Source organism: Carcharodon carcharias, chromosome 24, assembly GCF_017639515.1.
Source record: "Carcharodon carcharias isolate sCarCar2 chromosome 24, sCarCar2.pri, whole genome shotgun sequence".
Taxonomy (NCBI): domain Eukaryota; kingdom Metazoa; phylum Chordata; class Chondrichthyes; order Lamniformes; family Lamnidae; genus Carcharodon; species Carcharodon carcharias.
Window position 1 is genome coordinate 19,230,933 of NC_054490.1, and position 23,689 is coordinate 19,254,621.

At 50.9% G+C, this 23,689-nt stretch overlaps 1 protein-coding gene across 3 annotated transcripts in view; it reads left to right on the forward strand.

Annotated features, from left to right (window-relative positions):
- Positions 1 to 22,355, forward strand: part of LOC121269319 (deleted in malignant brain tumors 1 protein-like) — a 246,846-nt gene extending 224,491 nt beyond the window's left edge. For all 3 annotated transcript variants that reach the window (XM_041173871.1, XM_041173872.1, XM_041173873.1), the window contains 3 exons: positions 12,716 to 12,823; positions 16,480 to 16,588; positions 19,389 to 22,355. In XM_041173871.1, coding sequence (XP_041029805.1) covers positions 12,716 to 12,823; positions 16,480 to 16,577 — 206 coding nt within the window. In that variant the 3' untranslated portion in view covers positions 16,578 to 16,588; positions 19,389 to 22,355. The remainder of the gene's footprint in view (positions 1 to 12,715; positions 12,824 to 16,479; positions 16,589 to 19,388) is intronic.
- The last annotated feature ends 1,334 nt before the right edge of the window (positions 22,356 to 23,689 follow it).

Below are 23,689 nucleotides of genomic sequence, written 5' to 3' on the forward strand. Positions count from 1 at the left end.
GTAACACAGGGTGCTGAGGGAAAGGGGTTACTGAGTGACAGTGTGAGGGAGCTGGATTAACATCAAGTAGAGATGCAGTCAGTGACACGGGGTGCTGAGGGGTGTGGTGTTACTGATTGACAGTGTGAGGAGCATGATTAAGATCAGTAGACATACAGTCAGTAACACAGGGTGCTGGGGGAGAGTGGTTATTGAGTGACAGTGTGAGGGAGCTGGATTAACATCGGTAGAGATACAGTGAGTAACACAGGGTGCTGAGGGAAAGGGGTTACTGAGTGACAGTGTGAGGGAGCTGGCTTCACATCAGTAGATATACAGTCAGTGACACAGGGCACTGGGGGAGACGGGTGACTGAGTGACAGTGTGAGGGAGCTGGATTGACATCATTAGAGGTACACTCAGCACACATGGTGCTGGCAGAGAGGGGTTACTGAGTGACAGTGTGATGGAGCTGGATTAACATCAGTAGAGATACAGTCAGTAACACAGTGTGCTGGGGTAGAGGGGTTATTGAGTGACAGTCTGAGGGGGCTGGATTAACATCAGTAGAGATACAGTCAGTAACACAGTGTGCTGGGGTAGAGGGGTTACTGAGTGATAGTGTGAGGGAGCTGGATTAACATCAGTAGAGATACAGTCAGTAACACAGGGTGCTGGGGGAGAGGGGTTACTGAGTGACAGTGTGAGGGAGCTGGATTCACATTTTTGGAGATATAGTCAGTAACAGGGGGAGCTCAGTGGTGAGATGGGTTACAGAGTGAGAGTGTGAGTGAGCAGGTGTAACATCAGTAGAAACACACTCAGTAACACTGGGCGCTCGGTAGGGAGAGGTGTTGATGAGCAGGATTGTGAATGACCTGGATTAACATCAATAGAGATACAGTCAGTAACACAGGGTGCTGGGGGAGAGGGGTTACTGAGTGACAGTGTGAGTGACCTGGAATAACATCAGTAGAGATACAGTCAGTGACACAGTGTGCTGGGGTAGAGGGGTTACTGAGTGACAGTGTGAGCGAGCTGGATTAACATCAGTGGGGATATAGTCAGTAACAGAGGGAGCTCAGTGGTGAGAGGGGTTACAGAGTGAGAGTGTGAGTGAGCAGGTGTAACATCAGTAGGAACACATTCAGTAACACTGGGCGCTCGGTAGGGAGAGGTGTTGCTGAGCAGGACTGTGAGTGACCTGGATTAACATGAGTAGAGATACAGTCAGTAACACGGGGTACTGGGGGAGAGGGGTTACTTAGTGTCAGTGTGAGGGAGCTGGATTAACATCAGTAGAGATACAGTCAGTAACAAAGGGTGCTGGGGGAGAGGGGTTACTGAGTGACAGTGTGAGTGACCTCGATTGACATCAGTAGAGATACAGTCAGAAACACAGGATGCAGGGGGATAGGGGTTACTGAGTGACAGTGTGAGGAAGCTGGATTAACATCAGGTAGAGATGCAGTCAGTAACAGAGGGTGCTTGGGGAGAGGGGTTACTGAGTGACAGTGTGTGGCAGCTGGATTGACATCAGTAGATATACAGTCAGTAACACAGGGTGCTGGGGGAGAGGGGTTGCTGAGTGACAGTGTGAGGGAGCTGGATTCACATCAGTAGAGATACAGTCAGTAACACAGGGTGCTGGGGCAGAGGGTTTACTGAGTGACAGTGTGAGGGAGCTGGATTAACATCAGTAGAGTTACAATCAGCAGCAGAGTGTGCTGGGGTGAGAGGGGTTGCTGAGTGACAGTGTGAGGGAGCTGGATTCATATCAGTACAGATACAGTCAGTAACACAGGGTGCTGGGGGAGAGTGGCTATTGAGTGACAGTGTGAGGGAGCTGGATTAACATCAGTAGAGATACAGTAAGTAACACAGGGTGCTGAGGGAAAGGGGTTACTGAGTGACAGTGTGAGGGAGCTGGATTAACATCAAGTAGAGATGCAGTCAGTGACACGGGGTGCTGAGGGGTGTGGTGTTACTGATTGACAGTGTGAGGAGCCTGATTAAGATCAGTAGACATACAGTCAGTAACACAGGGTGCTGGGGGAGAGTGGTTATTGAGTGACAGTGTGAGGGAGCTGGATTAACATCGGTAGAGATACAGTGAGTAACACAGGGTGCTGAGGGAAAGGGGTTACTGAGTGACAGTGTGAGGGAGCTGGCTTCACATCAGTAGATATACAGTCAGTGACACAGGGCACTGGGGGAGACGGGTGACTGAGTGACAGTGTGAGGGAGCTGGATTGACATCATTAGAGGTACACTCAGCACACATGGTGCTGGCAGAGAGGGGTTACTGAGTGACAGTGTGATGGAGCTGGATTAACATCAGTAGAGATACAGTCAGTAACACAGTGTGCTGGGGTAGAGGGGTTATTGAGTGACAGTCTGAGGGGGCTGGATTAACATCAGTAGAGATACAGTCAGTAACACAGTGTGCTGGGGTAGAGGGGTTACTGAGTGACAGTGTGAGGGAGCTGGATTAACACCAGTAGAGATACAGTCAGTAACACAGGGTGCTGAGGGAGAGGATTTACTGAGTGACAGTGTGAGGGAGCTGGATTCACATCAGTGGAGATATAGTCAGTAACAGAGGGAGCTCAGTGGTGAGAGGGGTTACAGAGTGAGAGTGTGAGTGAGCAGGTGTAACATCAGTAGAAACACACTCAGTAACACTGGGCGCTCGGTAGGGAGACGTGTTGCTGAGCAGGATTGTGAATGACCTGGATTAACATCAGTAGAGATACAGTCAGTAACACAGGGTGCTGGGGGAGAGGGGTTACTGAGTGACAGTGTGAGTGACCTGGAATAACATCAGTAGAGATACAGTCAGTAACACAGTGTCTGGGGTAGAGGGGTTACTGAGTGACAGTGTGAGCGAGCTGGATTAACATCAGTGGAGATATAGTCAGTAACAGAGGGAGCTCAGTGGTGAGAGGGGTTACAGAGTGAGAGTGTGAGTGAGCAGGTGTAACATCAGTTGAAACACACTCAGTACCACTGGGCGCTCAGTAGGGAGAGGTGTTGATGAGCAGGATTGTGAATGACCTGGATTAACATCAGTAGAGATACAGTCAGTAACACAGGGTGCTGGGGGAGAGGGGTTACTGAGTGACAGTGTGAGTGACCGAGATTAACATCAGTACAGATACAGTCAGTAACACAGGGTGCTGGGGGAGAGGGGTTACTGAGTGACAGTGTGAGGGAGCTGGATTAACATCAGTAGAGATACAGTCAGTAACACAGGGTGCTGGGAGAGGGGGGTTACTGAGTGACAGTGTGAGGGAGCTGGATTGACATGTAGATATATAGTCAGTAACACAGGGAGCTGGGGTGAGGGGTTACTGATTGACAGTGTGAGGGAGCTGGATTCATATCAGTTCAGATACAGTCAGTAACACAGTTTTCAGGGGGAGAGGGGTTACTGGGTGACAGTGTGAGGGAGCTGGATTCATATCATTAGAGATACAGTCAGTAACACAGTTTTCAGGGGGAGAGGGATTACTGCGTGACAGTGTGTGGGAGCTGGATTAACATCAAGTAGAGATGCTGTCAGTAACACGGGGTGCTGAGGGGAGAGGGATTACTGATTGACAGTGTGAGGGAGCTGGATTAACATCAGTAGAGATACAGTGAGAAACACAGGGTGCTGAGGGAAAGGGGTTACTGAGTGACAGTGTGAAGGAGCTGGATTCACATCAGTAGATATACAGTCAGTAACACAGGGTGCTGGGGGAGAGGGGTTGCTGAGTGACAGCGTGAGGCACATGGATTCACTTCTGTAGAAATACAGTCAGTGACACAGGGCACTGGGGGAGACGGGTGACTGAGTGACAGTGTGAGGAAGCTGGATTGACATCAGTAGAGCTACAATCAGCACACATGGTGCTGGCAGAGAGGGATTACTGAGTGACAGTGTGAGGGAGCTGGATTAACATCAGTAGAGATACAGTCAGTAACACAGGGTGCTGGGTTAGAGGGGTTATTGAGTGACAGTGTGAGGGAGCTGGGTTAACATCAGTAGAGATACAGCCAGTAACACAGTGTGCTGGGGTAGAGGGGTTACTGAATGACAGTGTGAGGGAGCTGGATTAACATCAGTGGAGATATAGTCAGTAACAGAGGGAGCTCAGTGGTGAGAGGGGTTACAGAGTGAGAGTGTGAGTGAGCAGGTGTAACATCAGTAGAAACACTCTCAGTAACACTGGGCGCTCGGTAGGGAGAGGTGTTGATGAGCAGGATTGTGAATGACCTGGATTAACATCAGTAGAGATACAGTCAGTAACACGGGGTGCTGGGGGAGAGGGGTTACTTAGTGTCAGTGTGAGGGAGCTGGATTAACATCAGTAGAGATACAGTCAGTAACAAAGGTGCTGGGGGAGAGGGGTTACTGAGTGACAGTGTGAGTGACCTCGATTGACATCAGTAGAGATACAGTCAGTAACACAGGGTGCAGGGGGATTGGGGTTACTGAGTGACAGTGTGAGGGAGCTGGATTAACATCAGGTAGAGATGCAGTCAGTAACAGAGGGTGCTTGGGGAGAGGGGTTACTGAGTGACAGTGTGTGGCAGCTGGATTGACATCAGTAGATATACAGTCAGTAACACAGGGTTCTGGGGGAGAGGGGTTGCTGAGTGACAGTGTGAGGGAGCTGGATTCACATCAGCAGAGATACAGTCAGTAACACAGGGTGCTGGGGCAGAGGGTTTACTGAGTGACAGTGTGAGGGAGCTGGATTAACATCAGTAGAGTTACAATCAGCAGCAGAGTGTGCTGGGGTGAGAGGGGTTGCTGAGTGACAGTGTGAGGGAGCTGGATTCATATCAGTACAGATACAGTCAGTAACACAGGGTGCTGGGGGAGAGTGGCTATTGAGTGACAGTGTGAGGGAGCTGGATTAACATCAGTAGAGATACAGTAAGTAACACAGGGTGCTGAGGGAAAGGGGTTACTGAGTGACAGTGTGAGGGAGCTGGATTAACATCAAGTAGAGATGCAGTCAGTGACACGGGGTGCTGAGGGGTGTGGTGTTACTGATTGACAGTGTGAGGAGCCTGATTAAGATCAGTAGACATACAGTCAGTAACACAGGGTGCTGGGGGAGAGTGGTTATTGAGTGACAGTGTGAGGGAGCTGGATTAACATCGGTAGAGATACAGTGAGTAACACAGGGTGCTGAGGGAAAGGGGTTACTGAGTGACAGTGTGAGGGAGCTGGCTTCACATCAGTAGATATACAGTCAGTGACACAGGGCACTGGGGGAGACGGGTGACTGAGTGACAGTGTGAGGGAGCTGGATTGACATCATTAGAGGTACACTCAGCACACATGGTGCTGGCAGAGAGGGGTTACTGAGTGACAGTGTGATGGAGCTGGATTAACATCAGTAGAGATACAGTCAGTAACACAGTGTGCTGGGGTAGAGGGGTTATTGAGTGACAGTCTGAGGGGGCTGGATTAACATCAGTAGAGATACAGTCAGTAACACAGTGTGCTGGGGTAGAGGGGTTACTGAGTGACAGTGTGAGGGAGCTGGATTAACATCAGTGGAGATATAGTCAGTAACTGAGGGAGCTCAGTGGTGAGAGGGGTTACAGAGTGAGAGTGTGAGTGAGCAGGTGTAACATCAGTAGAAACACACTCAGTAACACTGGGCGCTCGGTAGGGAGACGTGTTGCTGAGCAGGATTGTGAATGACCTGGATTAACATCAGTAGAGATACTGTCAGTAACACAGGGTGCTGGGGGAGAGGGGTTACTGAGTGACAGTGTGAGTGACCTGGAATAACATCAGTAGAGATACAGTCAGTAACACAGTGTCTGGGGTAGAGGGGTTACTGAGTGACAGTGTGAGCGAGCTGGATTAACATCAGTGGAGATATAGTCAGTAACAGAGGGAGCTCAGTGGTGAGAGGGGTTACAGAGTGAGAGTGTGAGTGAGCAGGTGTAACATCAGTTGAAACACACTCAGTACCACTGGGCGCTCAGTAGGGAGAGGTGTTGATGAGCAGGATTGTGAATGACCTGGATTAACATCAGTAGAGATACAGTCAGTAACACAGGGTGCTGGGGGAGAGGGGTTACTGAGTGACAGTGTGAGTGACCGAGATTAACATCAGTACAGATACAGTCAGTAACACAGTGTGCTGGGGGAGAGGGGTTACTGAGTGACAGTGTGAGGGAGCTGGATTAACATCAGTAGAGATACAGTCAGTAACACAGGGTGCTGGGAGAGGGGGGTTACTGAGTGACAGTGTGAGGGAGCTGGATTGACATGTAGATATATAGTCAGTAACACAGGGAGCTGGGGTGAGGGGTTACTGATTGACAGTGTGAGGGAGCTGGATTCATATCAGTTCAGATACAGTCAGTAACACAGTTTTCAGGGGGAGAGGGGTTACTGGGTGACAGTGTGAGGGAGCTGGATTCATATCATTAGAGATACAGTCAGTAACACAGTTTTCAGGGGGAGAGGGATTACTGCGTGACAGTGTGTGGGAGCTGGATTAACATCAAGTAGAGATGCTGTCAGTAACACGGGGTGCTGAGGGGAGAGGGATTACTGATTGACAGTGTGAGGGAGCTGGATTAACATCAGTAGAGATACAGTGAGAAACACAGGGTGCTGAGGGAAAGGGGTTACTGAGTGACAGTGTGAAGGAGCTGGATTCACATCAGTAGATATACAGTCAGTAACACAGGGTGCTGGGGGAGAGGGGTTACTGAGTGACAGCGTGAGGCACATGGATTCACTTCTGTAGAAATACAGTCAGTGACACAGGGCACTGGGGGAGACGGGTGACTGAGTGACAGTGTGAGGAAGCTGGATTGACATCAGTAGAGCTACAATCAGCACACATGGTGCTGGCAGAGAGGGATTACTGAGTGACAGTGTGAGGGAGCTGGATTAACATCAGTAGAGATACAGTCAGTAACACAGGGTGCTGGGTTAGAGGGGTTATTGAGTGACAGTGTGAGGGAGCTGGGTTAACATCAGTAGAGATACAGCCAGTAACACAGTGTGCTGGGGTAGAGGGGTTACTGAATGACAGTGTGAGGGAGCTGGATTAACATCAGTGGAGATATAGTCAGTAACAGAGGGAGCTCAGTGGTGAGAGGGGTTACAGAGTGAGAGTGTGAGTGAGCAGGTGTAACATCAGTAGAAACACACTCAGTAACACTGGGCGCTCGGTAGGGAGAGGTGTTGATGAGCAGGATTGTGAATGACCTGGATTAACATGAGTAGAGATACAGTCAGTAACATGGGGTACTGGGGGAGAGGGGTTACTTAGTGTCAGTGTGAGGGAGCTGGATTAACATCAGTAGAGATACAGTCAGTAACAAAGTGTGCTGGGGGAGAGGGGTTACTGAGTGACAGTGTGAGTGACCTCGATTGACATCAGTAGAGATACAGTCAGAAACACAGGATGCAGGGGGATAGGGGTTACTGAGTGACAGTGTGAGGAAGCTGGATTAACATCAGGTAGAGATGCAGTCAGTAACAGAGGGTGCTTGGGGAGAGGGGTTACTGAGTGACAGTGTGTGGCAGCTGGATTGACATCAGTAGATATACAGTCAGTAACACAGGGTGCTGGGGGAGAGGGGTTGCTGAGTGACAGTGTGAGGGAGCTGGATTCACATCAGTAGAGATACAGTCAGTAACACAGGGTGCTGGGGCAGAGGGTTTACTGAGTGACAGTGTGAGGGAGCTGGATTAACATCAGTAGAGTTACAATCAGCAGCAGAGTGTGCTGGGGTGAGAGGGGTTGCTGAGTGACAGTGTGAGGGAGCTGGATTCATATCAGTACAGATACAGTCAGTAACACAGGGTGCTGGGGGAGAGTGGCTATTGAGTGACAGTGTGAGGGAGCTGGATTAACATCAGTAGAGATACAGTGAGTAACACAGGGTGCTGAGGGAAAGGGGTTACTGAGTGACAGTGTGAGGGAGCTGGATTAACATCAAGTAGAGATGCAGTCAGTAACACGGGGTGCTGAGGGGTGTGGTGTTACTGATTGACAGTGTGAGGAGCCTGATTAAGATCAGTAGACATACAGTCAGTAACACAGGGTGCTGGGGGAGAGTGGTTATTGAGTGACAGTGTGAGGGAGCTGGATTAACATCGGTAGAGATACAGTGAGTAACACAGGGTGCTGAGGGAAAGGGGTTACTGAGTGACAGTGTGAGGGAGCTGGCTTCACATCAGTAGATATACAGTCAGTGACACAGGGCACTGGGGGAGACGGGTGACTGAGTGACAGTGTGAGGGAGCTGGATTGACATCATTAGAGGTACACTCAGCACACATGGTGCTGGCAGAGAGGGGTTACTGAGTGACAGTGTGATGGAGCTGGATTAACATCAGTAGAGATACAGTCAGTAACACAGTGTGCTGGGGTAGAGGGGTTATTGAGTGACAGTCTGAGGGGGCTGGATTAACATCAGTAGAGATACAGTCAGTAACACAGTGTGCTGGGGTAGAGGGGTTACTGAGTGACAGTGTGAGGGAGCTGGATTAACATCAGTGGAGATATAGTCAGTAACTGAGGGAGCTCAGTGGTGAGAGGGGTTACAGAGTGAGAGTGTGAGTGAGCAGGTGTAACATCAGTAGAAACACACTCAGTAACACTGGGCGCTCGGTAGGGAGACGTGTTGCTGAGCAGGATTGTGAATGACCTGGATTAACATCAGTAGAGATACTGTCAGTAACACAGGGTGCTGGGGGAGAGGGGTTACTGAGTGACAGTGTGAGTGACCTGGAATAACATCAGTAGAGATACAGTCAGTAACACAGTGTCTGGGGTAGAGGGGTTACTGAGTGACAGTGTGAGCGAGCTGGATTAACATCAGTGGAGATATAGTCAGTAACAGAGGGAGCTCAGTGGTGAGAGGGGTTACAGAGTGAGAGTGTGAGTGAGCAGGTGTAACATCAGTTGAAACACACTCAGTACCACTGGGCGCTCAGTAGGGAGAGGTGTTGATGAGCAGGATTGTGAATGACCTGGATTAACATCAGTAGAGATACAGTCAGTAACACAGGGTGCTGGGGGAGAGGGGTTACTGAGTGACAGTGTGAGTGACCGAGATTAACATCAGTACAGATACAGTCAGTAACACAGTGTGCTGGGGGAGAGGGGTTACTGAGTGACAGTGTGAGGGAGCTGGATTAACATCAGTAGAGATACAGTCAGTAACACAGGGTGCTGGGAGAGGGGGGTTACTGAGTGACAGTGTGAGGGAGCTGGATTGACATGTAGATATATAGTCAGTAACACAGGGAGCTGGGGTGAGGGGTTACTGATTGACAGTGTGAGGGAGCTGGATTCATATCAGTTCAGATACAGTCAGTAACACAGTTTTCAGGGGGAGAGGGGTTACTGGGTGACAGTGTGAGGGAGCTGGATTCATATCATTAGAGATACAGTCAGTAACACAGTTTTCAGGGGGAGAGGGATTACTGCGTGACAGTGTGTGGGAGCTGGATTAACATCAAGTAGAGATGCTGTCAGTAACACGGGGTGCTGAGGGGAGAGGGATTACTGATTGACAGTGTGAGGGAGCTGGATTAACATCAGTAGAGATACAGTGAGAAACACAGGGTGCTGAGGGAAAGGGGTTACTGAGTGACAGTGTGAAGGAGCTGGATTCACATCAGTAGATATACAGTCAGTAACACAGGGTGCTGGGGGAGAGGGGTTACTGAGTGACAGCGTGAGGCACATGGATTCACTTCTGTAGAAATACAGTCAGTGACACAGGGCACTGGGGGAGACGGGTGACTGAGTGACAGTGTGAGGAAGCTGGATTGACATCAGTAGAGCTACAATCAGCACACATGGTGCTGGCAGAGAGGGATTACTGAGTGACAGTGTGAGGGAGCTGGATTAACATCAGTAGAGATACAGTCAGTAACACAGGGTGCTGGGTTAGAGGGGTTATTGAGTGACAGTGTGAGGGAGCTGGGTTAACATCAGTAGAGATACAGCCAGTAACACAGTGTGCTGGGGTAGAGGGGTTACTGAATGACAGTGTGAGGGAGCTGGATTAACATCAGTGGAGATATAGTCAGTAACAGAGGGAGCTCAGTGGTGAGAGGGGTTACAGAGTGAGAGTGTGAGTGAGCAGGTGTAACATCAGTAGAAACACACTCAGTAACACTGGGCGCTCGGTAGGGAGAGGTGTTGATGAGCAGGATTGTGAATGACCTGGATTAACATGAGTAGAGATACAGTCAGTAACACGGGGTACTGGGGGAGAGGGGTTACTTAGTGTCAGTGTGAGGGAGCTGGATTAACATCAGTAGAGATACAGTCAGTAACAAAGGGTGCTGGGGGAGAGGGGTTACTGAGTGACAGTGTGAGTGACCTCGATTGACATCAGTAGAGATACAGTCAGAAACACAGGATGCAGGGGGATAGGGGTTACTGAGTGACAGTGTGAGGAAGCTGGATTAACATCAGGTAGAGATGCAGTCAGTAACAGAGGGTGCTTGGGGAGAGGGGTTACTGAGTGACAGTGTGTGGCAGCTGGATTGACATCAGTAGATATACAGTCAGTAACACAGGGTGCTGGGGGAGAGGGGTTGCTGAGTGACAGTGTGAGGGAGCTGGATTCACATCAGTAGAGATACAGTCAGTAACACAGGGTGCTGGGGCAGAGGGTTTACTGAGTGACAGTGTGAGGGAGCTGGATTAACATCAGTAGAGTTACAATCAGCAGCAGAGTGTGCTGGGGTGAGAGGGGTTGCTGAGTGACAGTGTGAGGGAGCTGGATTCATATCAGTACAGATACAGTCAGTAACACAGGGTGCTGGGGGAGAGTGGCTATTGAGTGACAGTGTGAGGGAGCTGGATTAACATCAGTAGAGATACAGTGAGTAACACAGGGTGCTGAGGGAAAGGGGTTACTGAGTGACAGTGTGAGGGAGCTGGATTAACATCAAGTAGAGATGCAGTCAGTAACACGGGGTGCTGAGGGGTGTGGTGTTACTGATTGACAGTGTGAGGAGCCTGATTAAGATCAGTAGAGATACAGTCAGTAACATAGTGTGGTGGGGCAGAGAGGTTACAGAGTGACAGTGTGAGGGAGCTGGATTAACATCATTAGAGATACAGTCAGTAACACAGGGTGCTGGGGGAGAGGGGTTACTGAGTGACAGTGTGAGGGAGCTGGATTAACATCAGTAGAGATACAGTGAGTAACACAGGGTGCTGAGGGGAAGGGGTTACTGAGTGACAGTGTGAGGGAGCTGGATTCACATCAGTAGACATACAGTCAGTAACACAGGGTGCTGGGGGAGAGTGGTTATTGAGTGACAGTGTGAGGGAGCTGGATTAACATCAGTAGAGATACAGTGAGTAACACAGGGTGCTGAGGGAAAGGGGTTACTGAGTGACAGTGTGAGGGAGCTGGCTTCACATCAGTAGATATACAGTCAGTAACACAGTGTGCTGGGGAGAGGGGTTACTGAGTGACTGCGTGAGGCACCTGGATTCACTTCTGTAGAAATACAGTCAGTGACACAGGGCACTGGGGGAGACGGGTGACTGAGTGACAGTGTGAGGGAGCTGGATTGACATCATTAGAGGTACACTCAGCACACATGGTGCTGGCAGAGAGGGGTTACTGAGTGACAGTGTGAGGGAGCTGGATTCACATCAGTAGAGATACAGTCAGTAACACAGTGTGCTGGTGTAGAGGGGTTATTGAGTGACAGTCTGAGGGGGCTGGATTAACATCAGTAGAGATACAGTCAGTAACACAGTGTGCTGGGGTAGAGGGGTTACTGAGTGACAGTGTGAGGGAGCTGGATTAACATCAGTGGAGATATAGTCAGTAACAGAGGGAGCTCAGTGGTGAGATGGGTTACAGAGTGAGAGTGTGAGTGAGCAGGTGTAACATCAGTAGAAACACACTCAGTAACACTGGGCGCTCGGTAGGGAGACGTGTTGCTGAGCAGGATTGTGAATGACCTGGATTAACATCAGTAGAGATACAGTCAGTAACACAGGGTGCTGGGGGAGAGGGGTTACTGAGTGACAGTGTGAGTGACCTGGATTAACATCAGTAGAGATACAGTCAGTAACACAGGGCGCTGGGGGAGAGGGGTTACTGAGTGACAGTGTGAGGAAGCTGGATTCACATCAGTAGATATACAGTCAGTAACACAGTGTGCTGGGGGAGAGGGGTTACTGGGTGACAGTGTGAGCGAGCTGGATTAACATCAGTAGAGATACAGTCAGTAACACTGCCCTGGGGGGGGAGGAGTTACTGAGTGACAGTGTGAGGGAGCTGGATTGACATCCGTCGAGATACAGTCAGCAACAGAGGGTGCTGGCGGTGAGTGTTTACTGAGTGACAGTGTGAGGGAGCTGGATTGACATCAGTAGAGATACAGTCAGTAACACAGGGTGCTGGGGGAGAGGGGTTACTGAGTGACAGTGCGGGGGAGCTGGATTAACATCAGTGGAGATACAGCCAGTAACACAGGGTGCTGGGGGAGAGGGGTTACTGAGTGACAGTGCGGGGGAGCTGGATTAACATCAGTGGAGATACAGCCAGTAACACAGGGTGCTGGGGGAGAGGTGTTACTGAGTGACAGTGTGAGGGAGCTGGATTAACATCAGTGGAGTTACAGCCAGTAACACAGGGCGCTGTGAGCTGGGGATTTAACTTGAATCTTGCCACGGGCCTCACTGCTGATTCTAACAATGTTTTATTTTTTCAGTGATACCCCAACAGAATGAATTACAGAGCTCAACCAGTACCCTGCCCGCAGAGGAGTATGAGAATGTGGAGGGTGACAATGAGAATATAACACAGGCGGCGATAGCAGGTATGGAGATGGGACACTGGACTGGCCAGTTTGGTCACCCTTAACATAGCGCAACAATCTTTTCCCATTTACAAATGTGTGGCACTGCACTCTTCATATTATAACATCATTTAAGTGGAGTACTGTGTGCAGTTCTGGTCACCACATTACAGGAAGGATGTGATAGTTCTGGAGAGAGTGCCGAGGAGGTTTACAAGAATGTTGCCAGGGTTAGAAAAGTGTAGCTACGAGGAGAGATTGGATAGGTTGGGGTTATTTTCCTTAGAACAGAGAAGGCCGAGAGGTGACTTGATTGAGGTGCACAAAATTATGAGGGTGATAGATAGAGTGGACAGGATAAAATTGTTTCACTTGGTGGAGAATTCTAGAACCGGGGGACATAGATTCAAGATAATTGGCAGAAGGTGTAGGAGGGACATGAGGAAGAATCTTTTTACGCAGAGGGTAGTGGGTGTCTGGAATTCGCTGCCCAAGTTGGTGGTAGAGGCAGAAACTCTAAACGCTTTTAAAAAGTACCTGGATCTGCACCTGAAGTGCTGTAAGCTGCAGGGCTATGGGCCGGGTGCAGGAAGGTGGGATTAGAAAGGGCACCTGGGTGTCTTCGGGCTGGCATGGACAACATGGGCTGAATGGCCTCCTTCTGTGCTGTAACTTTTCTATGGTTCTATCGGCAGTGGGGAGGTGGGGGAGGTAGGGTATGGTATTGGTAACGTCCCTCGACTTAGTGACGCAGAGGCCCAGCCTAATGATCTGGGCATCTGGGTACCTGCGTACCTGGGTTCAAACGCCAGCATCGGGGTCTTGTGCAATTTAAATTCGACTAATTGAAAAGCTCGTCTACAGTCATGATGATCACGGCAACCCTCGTCGATTGTCATGGAAACCCCAACTGGTTCACTAAACACTTTAGGGAAGGAAATCTGCCCCCCTTCCCCATCCTGGCCTACATGGAACTCCAGGCCAAGCCAGCTGCTACTTTCAGGGGCAATTGGGAATGGGCAACAAATGCTGACCTTTCCAGCAATGTCCACACATCCCCATGAAAGAATATAAGGAAACAGGGACAGGCCGTACTTGTATCGGATCTTGAACGTAACTAAAACCCCCGGGGACTTCACGGGATCATTTGTAAATCAATCTTGGCCACCAAGACAGATGATGAAATACTGCGGAAGATGCCAAGCATTGGTCATAGTTTTCAAGGGGTGTCTTAAAGTGGGAGAGCGAGAGAGAGAGAGAAGTGGAGAGCTTTGGGAAGTCAATTCCAGAGCTGAGCACCACGGCAACTGCAGGCGTTACCAGCAATGGTGAAGCGGCTAAAATTGGGACTGCCCAAGAGACCAGGATTCGTGGAGCATAGAGGTATCCAAAGGTTGTAGGGGCTGGAGGAGGTTGCAGAGATAGGGAGGGTTGTACGGGCTGGAGGAGGTTACGGAGATAAGGAGGGTTTTAGGGACTGGAGGAGGTTACAGAGATAGGGAGGGGTGTAGAGGCTGGAGAAGGTTGCAGAGCTAGGGAATATTGTAAGGACTGGAGGAGGTTACAGAGATAGAGCGGGTAGTAGGGGCTGGAGAAGGTTACAGAGATAGGGAGGGTTGTAGAGGCTGGAGAATGTTGCAGAGCTAGGGAATATTGTAAGGACTGGAGGAGGTTACAGAGATAGAGCGGGTAGTAGGGTCTGGAGAAGGTTACAGAGATAGGGAGGGTTGTAAGGGCTGGAGGAGGTTACAGAGACAGGGAGGGTTGTAGGGGCTGGAGGAGGTTACAGAGATAGAGAGGGTTGTAGAGATTGGAGGAATTTACAGAGATAGGGAGAGTTGTAGAGGCTGGAGGAGGTTACAGAGATAGGGAGAGTTGTAGAGTCTGGAGCAGGTTACAGAAATGGGAGGGTTGTAGGAGCTGAGGAGGTTACAGAAATAAGGAGGTTTTTAGTGACTGGAGGAGGTTACGGAGATAGGGAGGGTTGTGAGGGCTGGAGGAGGTTACAGAGATAGGGAGGGTTGTAGGGGCTGGAGGAGGTTACAGAGATAGGGAGGGTTGTAGGGGCTGGAGGAGTTTACAGAGATAGGGTGGGTTGTAGGGGCTGGAGGAGGTTACAGAGATAGGGAGGGCTGTAGGGGCTGGAGGAGGTCACAGAGATGGGGATGGTTGTAGGGGCTGGAGGAGGTTACAGAGATAGGGAGGGCTGTAGGGGCTGGAGGAGGTTACAGAAATAGGGAGGGTTGTAGGAGCTGGAGGAGGTTACAGAGATAGGGAGGGTTGTAGGGGCTGGAGGAGGTTACAGAGATAGGGAGGGTTGTAGGGGCTGGAGGAGGTTACAGAGATAGGGAGGGTTGTAGGGGCTGGAGGAGGTTACAGAGATAGGGAGGGTTGTAGGGGCTGGAGGAGGTTACAGAGATAGGGAGGGTTGTAGGGGCTGGAGGAGGTTACAGAGATAGGGAGGGTTGTAGGGGCTGGAGGAGGTTACAGAGATAGGGAGGGTTGTAGGGGCTGGAGGAGGTTACAGAGATAGGGAGGATTGTAGGGAGTAGAGGTGCTTACAAGGATTGGAAGGAGCATGGAGAGAATTGGAAACAAGGATGAGAATCTTGAAATTATGACCTTTTTTTTAAATGGGAGCCACTGACGGTCTGCAAGCGCAGGAGAGATAGGCTAGGGGGTTTTACTCCAAGTTACAATACTGGCAGCAGGAGCTGTGGCAAGCTCAGTTTTAAGGTGGGAGAGCAGCCAGGTGCATCAGAACAGTCAGTGTCGGGGGAACAAAGGGAAGGGTTTCTGCAGTCAGAGAGCTGAGATTAACAAAGGTGAGATTAACCAAGTGGATATCAAAGTGATGCTGTGGGTATATGGTTGGGAGCTCAGTCTACTGTCAAATATTTAGTAAGATTATAATATCTGCTCTGTGTTTAATATTGCAAGTGGTCAAGATAACTTTTGAGGCTCAATCAACTTGTATCTTTTATTCAATCATGGGATGTGGGCTTCGCTGGCTGGGCCAGCATTTATTGCCCATCCCTAATTGCCCCCTTGAGAAGGTGGTGCTGAGCTGCCTTCTTGAGCCGCTGCAGTCCCTGTGGTGTAGGTACACCCACAGAGCTGTTAGGGAGGGAGTTCCAGGATTTTGACCCAGTGACAGTGAAGGAACGACCAGTATATTTCCAAGTCAGGATAGTGAGTGACTTGGAGGGGAACTTCCAGGTGGTGATGTTCCCCATGTGTCTGCTGCCCTTGTCCTTCGAGATGGTGGTGGTTGTGGGTTTGGAAGGTGCTGTCTAAGGAGCCTTGGTGAGTTCCTGCAGTGCATCTTGTAGATGGTACACACGCTGCTGCTACTGTGCGTCGGTGGTGAAGGGAGTGAATGTTTGTGGATGGGGAGCCAGTCAAGCGGGGCTGCTTTGTCCTGGACGGTGTCCAGCTTCTTGAGTGTTGTGGGAGCTGCACTGATCCAGGCAAGCGGAGAGTATTCCATCACACTCCTGACTTGTGCCTTGTAGATGGTGGACAGGCTTTGGGGAGGCAGGAGGTGAGTGACTCGTCACAGGATTCCCAGCCTCCATCTCTGAAAGGTTAGGGGACAATGTACCTAACATGTCTAAGTTCTTGCTGAGGTACTTGGTTACACATTCATCCTTGTGATTTTTATCCATGTATTTCAGTAATACCTTCTCCAATAGCCTGCGCAGTGGTCAACGATCCTGTGGACGAGTCTACAGAGAGTGACTATGATGATATAGAGGCATACTTCCCCAGTTGAGCATTCTCGAGGTAAGAGTATTGGATTGCAGATACTGCTCTATGGGGAATGAGTACCAGAACATAGCCAATTCAGTCAGCCGCTGATAATACAGCACAGCAGGATGCTGTTCAGACACTTCCGCCTTTGCCAGTCCTTTGAAACAATTATTGAATCCGTTCGACTCCATTCAGTATTAAAGCAGCAGAGATCACACGCTGCACTGTCAGAGGGTCAGTGCTGAGGCAGTGCTGCACTGTCAGAGGGTCAGTACTGATGGAGTGCTGCACTGTCAGAGGGTCAGTACTGATGGAGAGCTGCACTGTCAGAGGGTCAGTAATGAGGGAGTGCTGCACTGTCAGAGGGTCAGTAATGAGGGAGTGCTGCACTGTCAGAGGGTCAGTACTGAGGGAGTGCTGCACTGTCAGAGGGTCAGTGCTGAGGGAGTGCTGCACTGTCAGAGGGTCAGTACTGAGGGAGTGCTGCACTGTCAGAGGGTCAGTACTGAGGGAGAGCTGCACTGTCAGAGGGTCAGTGATGAGGGAGTGCTGCACTGTCAGAGGGTCAGTACTGAGGGAGAGCTGCACTGTCAGAGGGTCAGTGATGAGGGAGTGCTGCACTGTCAGAGGGTCAGTACTGAGGGAGAGCTGCACTGTCAGAGGGTCAGTGATGAGGGAGTGCTGCACTGTCAGAGGGTCAGTGCTGAGGGAGTGCTGCACTGTCAGAGGGTCAGTACTGAGGGAGTGCTGCACTGTCAAAGGGTCAGTGATGAGGGAGTGCTGCACTGTCAGAGGGTCAGTACTGAGGGAGTGCTGCACTGTCAGAGGGTCAGTAATGAGGGAGTGCTGCACTGTCAGAGGGTCAGTAATGAGGGAGCGCTGCACTGTCAGAGGGTCAGTAATGAGGGAGCGCTGCACTGTCAGAGGGTCAGTACTGAGGGAGTGCTGCACTGTCAGAGGGTCAATACTGAGGGAGTGCTGCACTGTCAGAGGGTCAGTACTGAGGGAGTGCTGCACTGTCAGAGGGTCAGTAATGAGGGAGTGCTGCACTGTCAGAGGGTCAGTAATGAGGGAGCGCTGCACTGTCAGAGGGTCAGTAATGAGGGAGCGCTGCACTGTCAGAGGGTCAGTACTGAGGGAGTGCTGCACTGTCAGAGGGTCAGTACTGAGGGAGTGCTGCACTGTCAGAGGGTCAGTGATGAGGGAGTGCTGCACTGTCGGAGGGTCAGTACTGAGGGAGTGCTGCACTGTCAGAGGGTCAGTACTGAGGGAGAGCTGCACTGTCAGAGGGTCAGTGATGAGGGAGTGCTGCACTGTCAGAGGGTCAGTACTGAGGGAGAGCTGCACTGTCAGAGGGTCAGTGATGAGGGAGTGCTGCACTGTCAGAGGGTCAGTGCTGAGGGAGTGCTGCACTGTCAGAGGGTCAGTGCTGAGGGAGTGCTGCACTGTCAGAGGGTCAGTACTGAGGGAGTGCTGCACTGTCAAAGGGTCAGTGATGAGGGAGTGCTGCACTGTCAGAGGGTCAGTACTGAGGGAGTGCTGCACTGTCAAAGAGTCAGTGATGAGGGAGTGCTGCACTGTCAAAGGGTCAGTACTGAGGGAGTGCTGCATTGTCAAAGGGTTAGTACTGAGGGAGTGCTGCATTGTCAAAGGGTCAGTACTGAGGGAGTGCTGCGCTGTCAGAGGGTCAGTACTGAGGGAGTGCTGCATTGTCAAAGGGTTAGTACTGAGGGAGTGCTGCATTGTCAAAGGGTCAGTACTGAGGGAGTGCTGCACTGTCAGAGGGTCAGTACTGAGGGAGTGCTGCACTGTCAGAGGGTCAGTGATGAGGGAGTGCTGCACTGTCAAAGGGTTAGTACTGAGGGAGTGCTGCATTGTCAAAGGGTCAGTACTGAGGGAGTGCTGCACTGTCAAAGGGTCAGTACTGAGGGAGTGCTGCATTGTCAAAGGGTTAGTACTGAGGGAGTGCTGCATTGTCAAAGGGTCAGTACTGAGGGAGTGCTGCGCTGTCAGAGGGTCAGTACTGAGGGAGTGCTGCATTGTCAAAGGGTTAGTACTGAGGGAGTGCTGCATTGTCAAAGGGTCAGTACTGAGGGAGTGCTGCATTGTCAAAGGGTCAGTACTGAGGGAGTGCTGCGCTGTCAGAGGGTGAGTATTGAGGGAATGCTGCACAGATTGAGAGTCAGTACTGAGGGGGCGCTGCACTGTCGGAGGGTCAGTATTGAGGGAGGGCTGCATTGTTGGAGGGTCAGTACTGAGGGAAGTGCTGCACTGTCGGAGGGTCAGTACTGAGGAAGGGCTGAACTGTCGGAAGGTCAGTACTGAAGGAGTGCTGCACTGTCAGAGGGTCAGTCCTGAGGAAGGGCTGAACTGTCGGAGGGTCAGTACTGAGGAAGGGCTGAACTGTCGGAAGGTCAGTACTGAGGGAGTGCTGCACTGTCAGAGTGTCAGCGCTGAGGGAGGGCTGCACTGTTGGAGGGTTGAACAGTCTCTCCGCCTCTGCCTTTGCAATGAGAGCCTAACTCGACCTTCCCGCCTGCCCTTTCAGTCGGATGTAAGAATCTGCTGTGGGGCGAGGAGCCCATGGGGTGCCCGCCCTGAACTCCTGGACCCCAAGGTTAATCCCTCGGTTGACATCATTAAAAACACTGGATGATGCAGTCGCTCATGTCATTGCTGTTGGGATCTTGCTGTGCGCAGTTTGGCTGTTGTGCCTCCGACAATAGCGAGGACGCTGAGAAAGTATTCGATTGGCTTTTTGTGGTGACCCTTTGGGATATCCCAAGGTAGCGAAAGGCACCAAGTAAATCCGGCTTTTCTCTTCTTCGTCAAGGTGGCCAAGTCGATCCACGAAGCAGGCTGAGGATTTCCAGACGGGACGTTTGAAGAATGCTGATTTAACCTTGAGCCCCCCCCTCCCCTCCCGTGACCCCGGCTGAGCAGACGAGGCCCATGGCCCAGCTTGCACCACCCCCCCGCTTCGCTCCCCTCCTCCCTGGATCAACTCTGCGACAAGGTCCATCAATGGGTTCTGCCTCCCTCTCAGCCTCCAGTTCCACCTCATGTTGTACCTGGGATTCTCTCTAGACCCCGCCTTCCCATCATCGGCTCTCCCTCTCTCTCTCTCTCTAACCCGGTCTCCGTGCCCAGCTCGCTCTCTGCCTCTCGCTCTCCCTCCTCCAACTGGAAGTCCCTCAGCCGCTCTGGACCCTCGCCCGCTCTCGGCTCGAGGTGGGTCAAAGGTCATGTCCGTACTGGTCATGTGGTTGACAGCAGGACCCGGTGCGGGAACAGACCATCACTCCGATGTCCCAACTGTAACTGCTTAGACTGTGGTGGGCCCAGTTACTGAAATCACAAGGCTTCGAGAGCAAAGGTACCTGACTTGAATTAAACTCGGCCCACATCTCAACGGGAGGGGACGTCATTGACAGTTGGCGTACCTGCCCTCGGTACAGGGGATGACCATGGACTGACCACTCAAGGATAATACCAAACATTTAGAGCACAGGAAGAGGCCATTTGGCCCAACTCCCCCTCCCTGTCTAGCACCCTGAGATGTGGCACCTTACCGAATGCCTCGTGGAAATCCGAGTACCATGTTATGATCATTGTTCCCTAGAGGCTTCTTTAGTCCGAGGTTATTGGCTAATCCTGGTCTCATTGCTCCACCATCTGAAACGAGCATGGCTGCACCTCTGCCTCAACTCCACTTTCCAATCCAATAGTTGCTCTGGAGAGAATACAGAGGAGATTTACAAGAATATTGCCAGGGCCTTGGAAAATTGCAGCTATCAATAAAGATTGGATGGGCTGGGGCTGTTTCCCTTAGAACAGAGGAGGCTAACTGAGGTGTACAAAATTATGAGGGGCCTAGATAGGGTAGAGGATAAAGACTTGCTTACCCTAGCTGAGCGGGGGGGGGTCAATTACCATGGAGCATAGATTTAAGGTGATTGGTAGAAGGACGAGCGGGAGGAACGAGGTGGGCATCAGGAACTCACTGCCTGAATTGGTAGTTGAAGCTGAAATGCTCAACTCATTTAAAAGGTACCTGTACCTGCACCTGAAGCGCTGTAACCTACAAAGCTACAGACCAGGAAAGTGGGATTAAAAATGAGCGGCTAATTTCTTTGTTCCCTTTGTCTGGCTGGCACAGACGTGATGGGCTGAATGGCCTCTTTCTGTGCCACAACTTTTCTATGTTTTTATTTTTAAGCTCATTCACGGGATGTGGGCTGTGACTGGCTGGGCCCAGCATTTATTGCCCATCCCTAATTGCCCCTTGAGGAGCTGGTGGTCAGCTTCGTTCTACGACGCCTTATCAAGTGCCTTTTGGAAATCCAAGTGTCCGTCTACCTCTCGAGCCCCCACCTTCCAGCTCTGCCTTCATAGCGGAAGGATACGCAGGTTGGTGAAGCCTGTGAGATTTGGCCCGGACGTAATAGATTACCCCCAACCCCCCCACCAAAAAAAATCGGGTCAAAGTTATAGGAGATTTGGAAACAGTTTGCTCCAAGCCAACAGTTTGGATATAACGTGTAAGCTAAGTAGGCCAGAAAGGCACACAGCCAGTAGCAGGTGGGACGGGTTACGGGCCCCAGATCGAACAAACAGGCAGCTCAAGCTGACCCTTGTAGTGGTTTCTGCCTCTGCAGCTCCTGGCTCTGGGGAGGGTAAACCTCTGGAACTCTCGACCACAGAAGGGATGTGGAGGCCAAGTCACTGAATGTCATTAAGAAGGAAAGAGGTGAACTTCCAGACTCCAGGGGCTATGGGGGGAGAGCGGGAGCACGGCGTTGAGTTAGAGGATCAGCCATGGGCCGATTTGGATGGCGGAACAGGGCTCGAAGGGCCGAGGGGCCTACTCCCACTCCTATTTCCTACGGCCTCTGCGTTTTCCCTCGGCCTGCCTGAGCTCGCCAAAGCGTGAGGCGGCTCTTTCCCGGCCTACTTTCGATAAAGGAGGCTGAAGCCTGCAGCCGCTCCGAGCACCTCAAAGAGGCTGGCGAGCGGGTCCCTCATCCAATGCTTGTCCAACCCGAGTCACGGGGGGACAGGTACGCAAACCCCTCCTGGGCCCATCGCTCCAGCCCCCGCGGTTACCTCGTGGCTGGCCATCGCCTGGGTCGCCTTCCATATGGTTCATGAGCTCCACCTGATAAGATTTAGGATTATCTTGTTCCAGAGGCTGTGCAAGAGACATGATCGTTGGCAGAGATATAAAACCTACGTAGCCTGTCAACCCAGCTGTGGAACATTTAGAGCTAAGAGAGAAAGGGAGAGTGCGTATTTTTTTTAATAACATGCGATGAGTTTATTAAAATTTTTATGCAATAGCTTCTTACAGAACTTCACCTACATGGATGCATAATAAGGCTGGCTCGTTGCCCTTGGCTGGGGCCAGTGAGTCACAATCTGACCATTCAGCCCCGTGACGTAGGGTCAGACGCAGAGGCAGAGAGATGATGGCCAAAGGGTTCCCCTAGCTATGATGGGGGTCTGAGAGGGGCACTGGGTCAGGCTCTTGCAGGCGTGGGGCCCAGCCTGGGAGCCACCATTCCATTCTGACTTTGCTCTGGACTCTGAGAATGTCTTCAGCTAAAATTTCTAACTCTGCCTCGGCGAATGTTTTATTGATCACCGGCTCCGCAAAGATTGGGGGATTTCCAGCCAAAGGTGTTACTGACTGTATCTCTACTGATGTGAATCCAGCTCCCTCACACTGTCACTCAGTAATCCCTCTCCCCCAGCACACTGTGTTACTGACTGTATCTCTACTGATGTTAATCCAGCTCCCTCACACTGTCACTCAGTAACCCCTCTCCCCCAGCACCCTATGTTACTGACTGTATTTCTACTCATGTTAATCCAGCTCCCTCACACTGTCACTCAGTAACTCCTCTCCCCCAGCACCATGTGTTGCTGACTGTATCTCTACTGATGTGAATCCAGCTCCCTCACACAGTCACTCAGTAACCCCTCTCCCCCAGCACCCTGTGTTGCTGACTGTATCTCTACTGATGTGAATCCAGCTCCCTCTCACCATCACCAAGTGCCTCTCATTTCAGTCCCAGTTTTTTTCCATCGCAAGTTTAACCAAGTAGCCTACACTCAGCCCTCAGTGAACATGTGGAGCCCACCAAACGACCTCAATAGTTTTCTAACCTTTGAAAACTCCCCGTTTTACACTGAGAATATTGGACGGTGGAATGTGATTTACCTTTATCTCTATGTATTGTATTGCTGGTGTTGGAATTCAATATTTTTTTTTAATCATATGAATAAAACTTGCAGTTGGTGGTTGGTGTTTTTAATTTGTTTTTAATTTGCTGCTCCAGCTGTAGGTGACTGGTGTTTAACTGGTGAAAGAACGTTCTTCCGGAGGGGGTCATGGGCAGTTTTAGGGACATAGGTCTTCGGAGCAGGAGTAGGCCATTCAGCCCTTCAAGCCCGTTCAACCATTCAATTTGATCATGGCTGATCATGGTTGTGGTCTCAGCTCCGTCTGCACCCTCCTCCTCTCATAAGCCTAGACTCTCTTGTCTCTCAATAACCCGTCAAACTCAGCCTCGAATAAATTCAACGACCCAGCCTCCACTGCTCTCCGGGGAAGAGAATTCCACAGACGAACTAGCCCCTGGGAGAAAATGATTCTCCTCATCTCCATCTTGGACCCGCAGACCTCTTAGATTCTTGGGCTGTGTCCCCCACACCCGGTTCTAGCCTCTCCCAAAAGTGCAAAGTTCCTCCTGGTATCGGTCCCATCAAATCCCCTCAGGATCTCACATACCTCAAGATGATCTCCTCTCGCTCTCTCCTAAACTCCAAAGGGTATCGGCCTAACCGCCTCATCCCAGGAATGAATCGGATTTATGGTACCAGGAATTGTCCAGAGGGGGGGCTGGGTGGGTGGTGGGGTGGGGAGGAGGGGTCTTCAGTTAATGTGGGGAGACTGGAGAAGCTGGGATTGTTCTCCTTAGAGCAGAGAAGGCTAAGGGGAGATTAAGTGGAGGCGTTTCAGACCAGGAAGGGTTTTGACAGAGTCAACGAGGAGAGATTGTTTCCAGTGGCAAGAGAATTGGCAGCCAGAGAGCATGGGCTGAAGATAACTGGTAAAGGACCCGGTGGGGT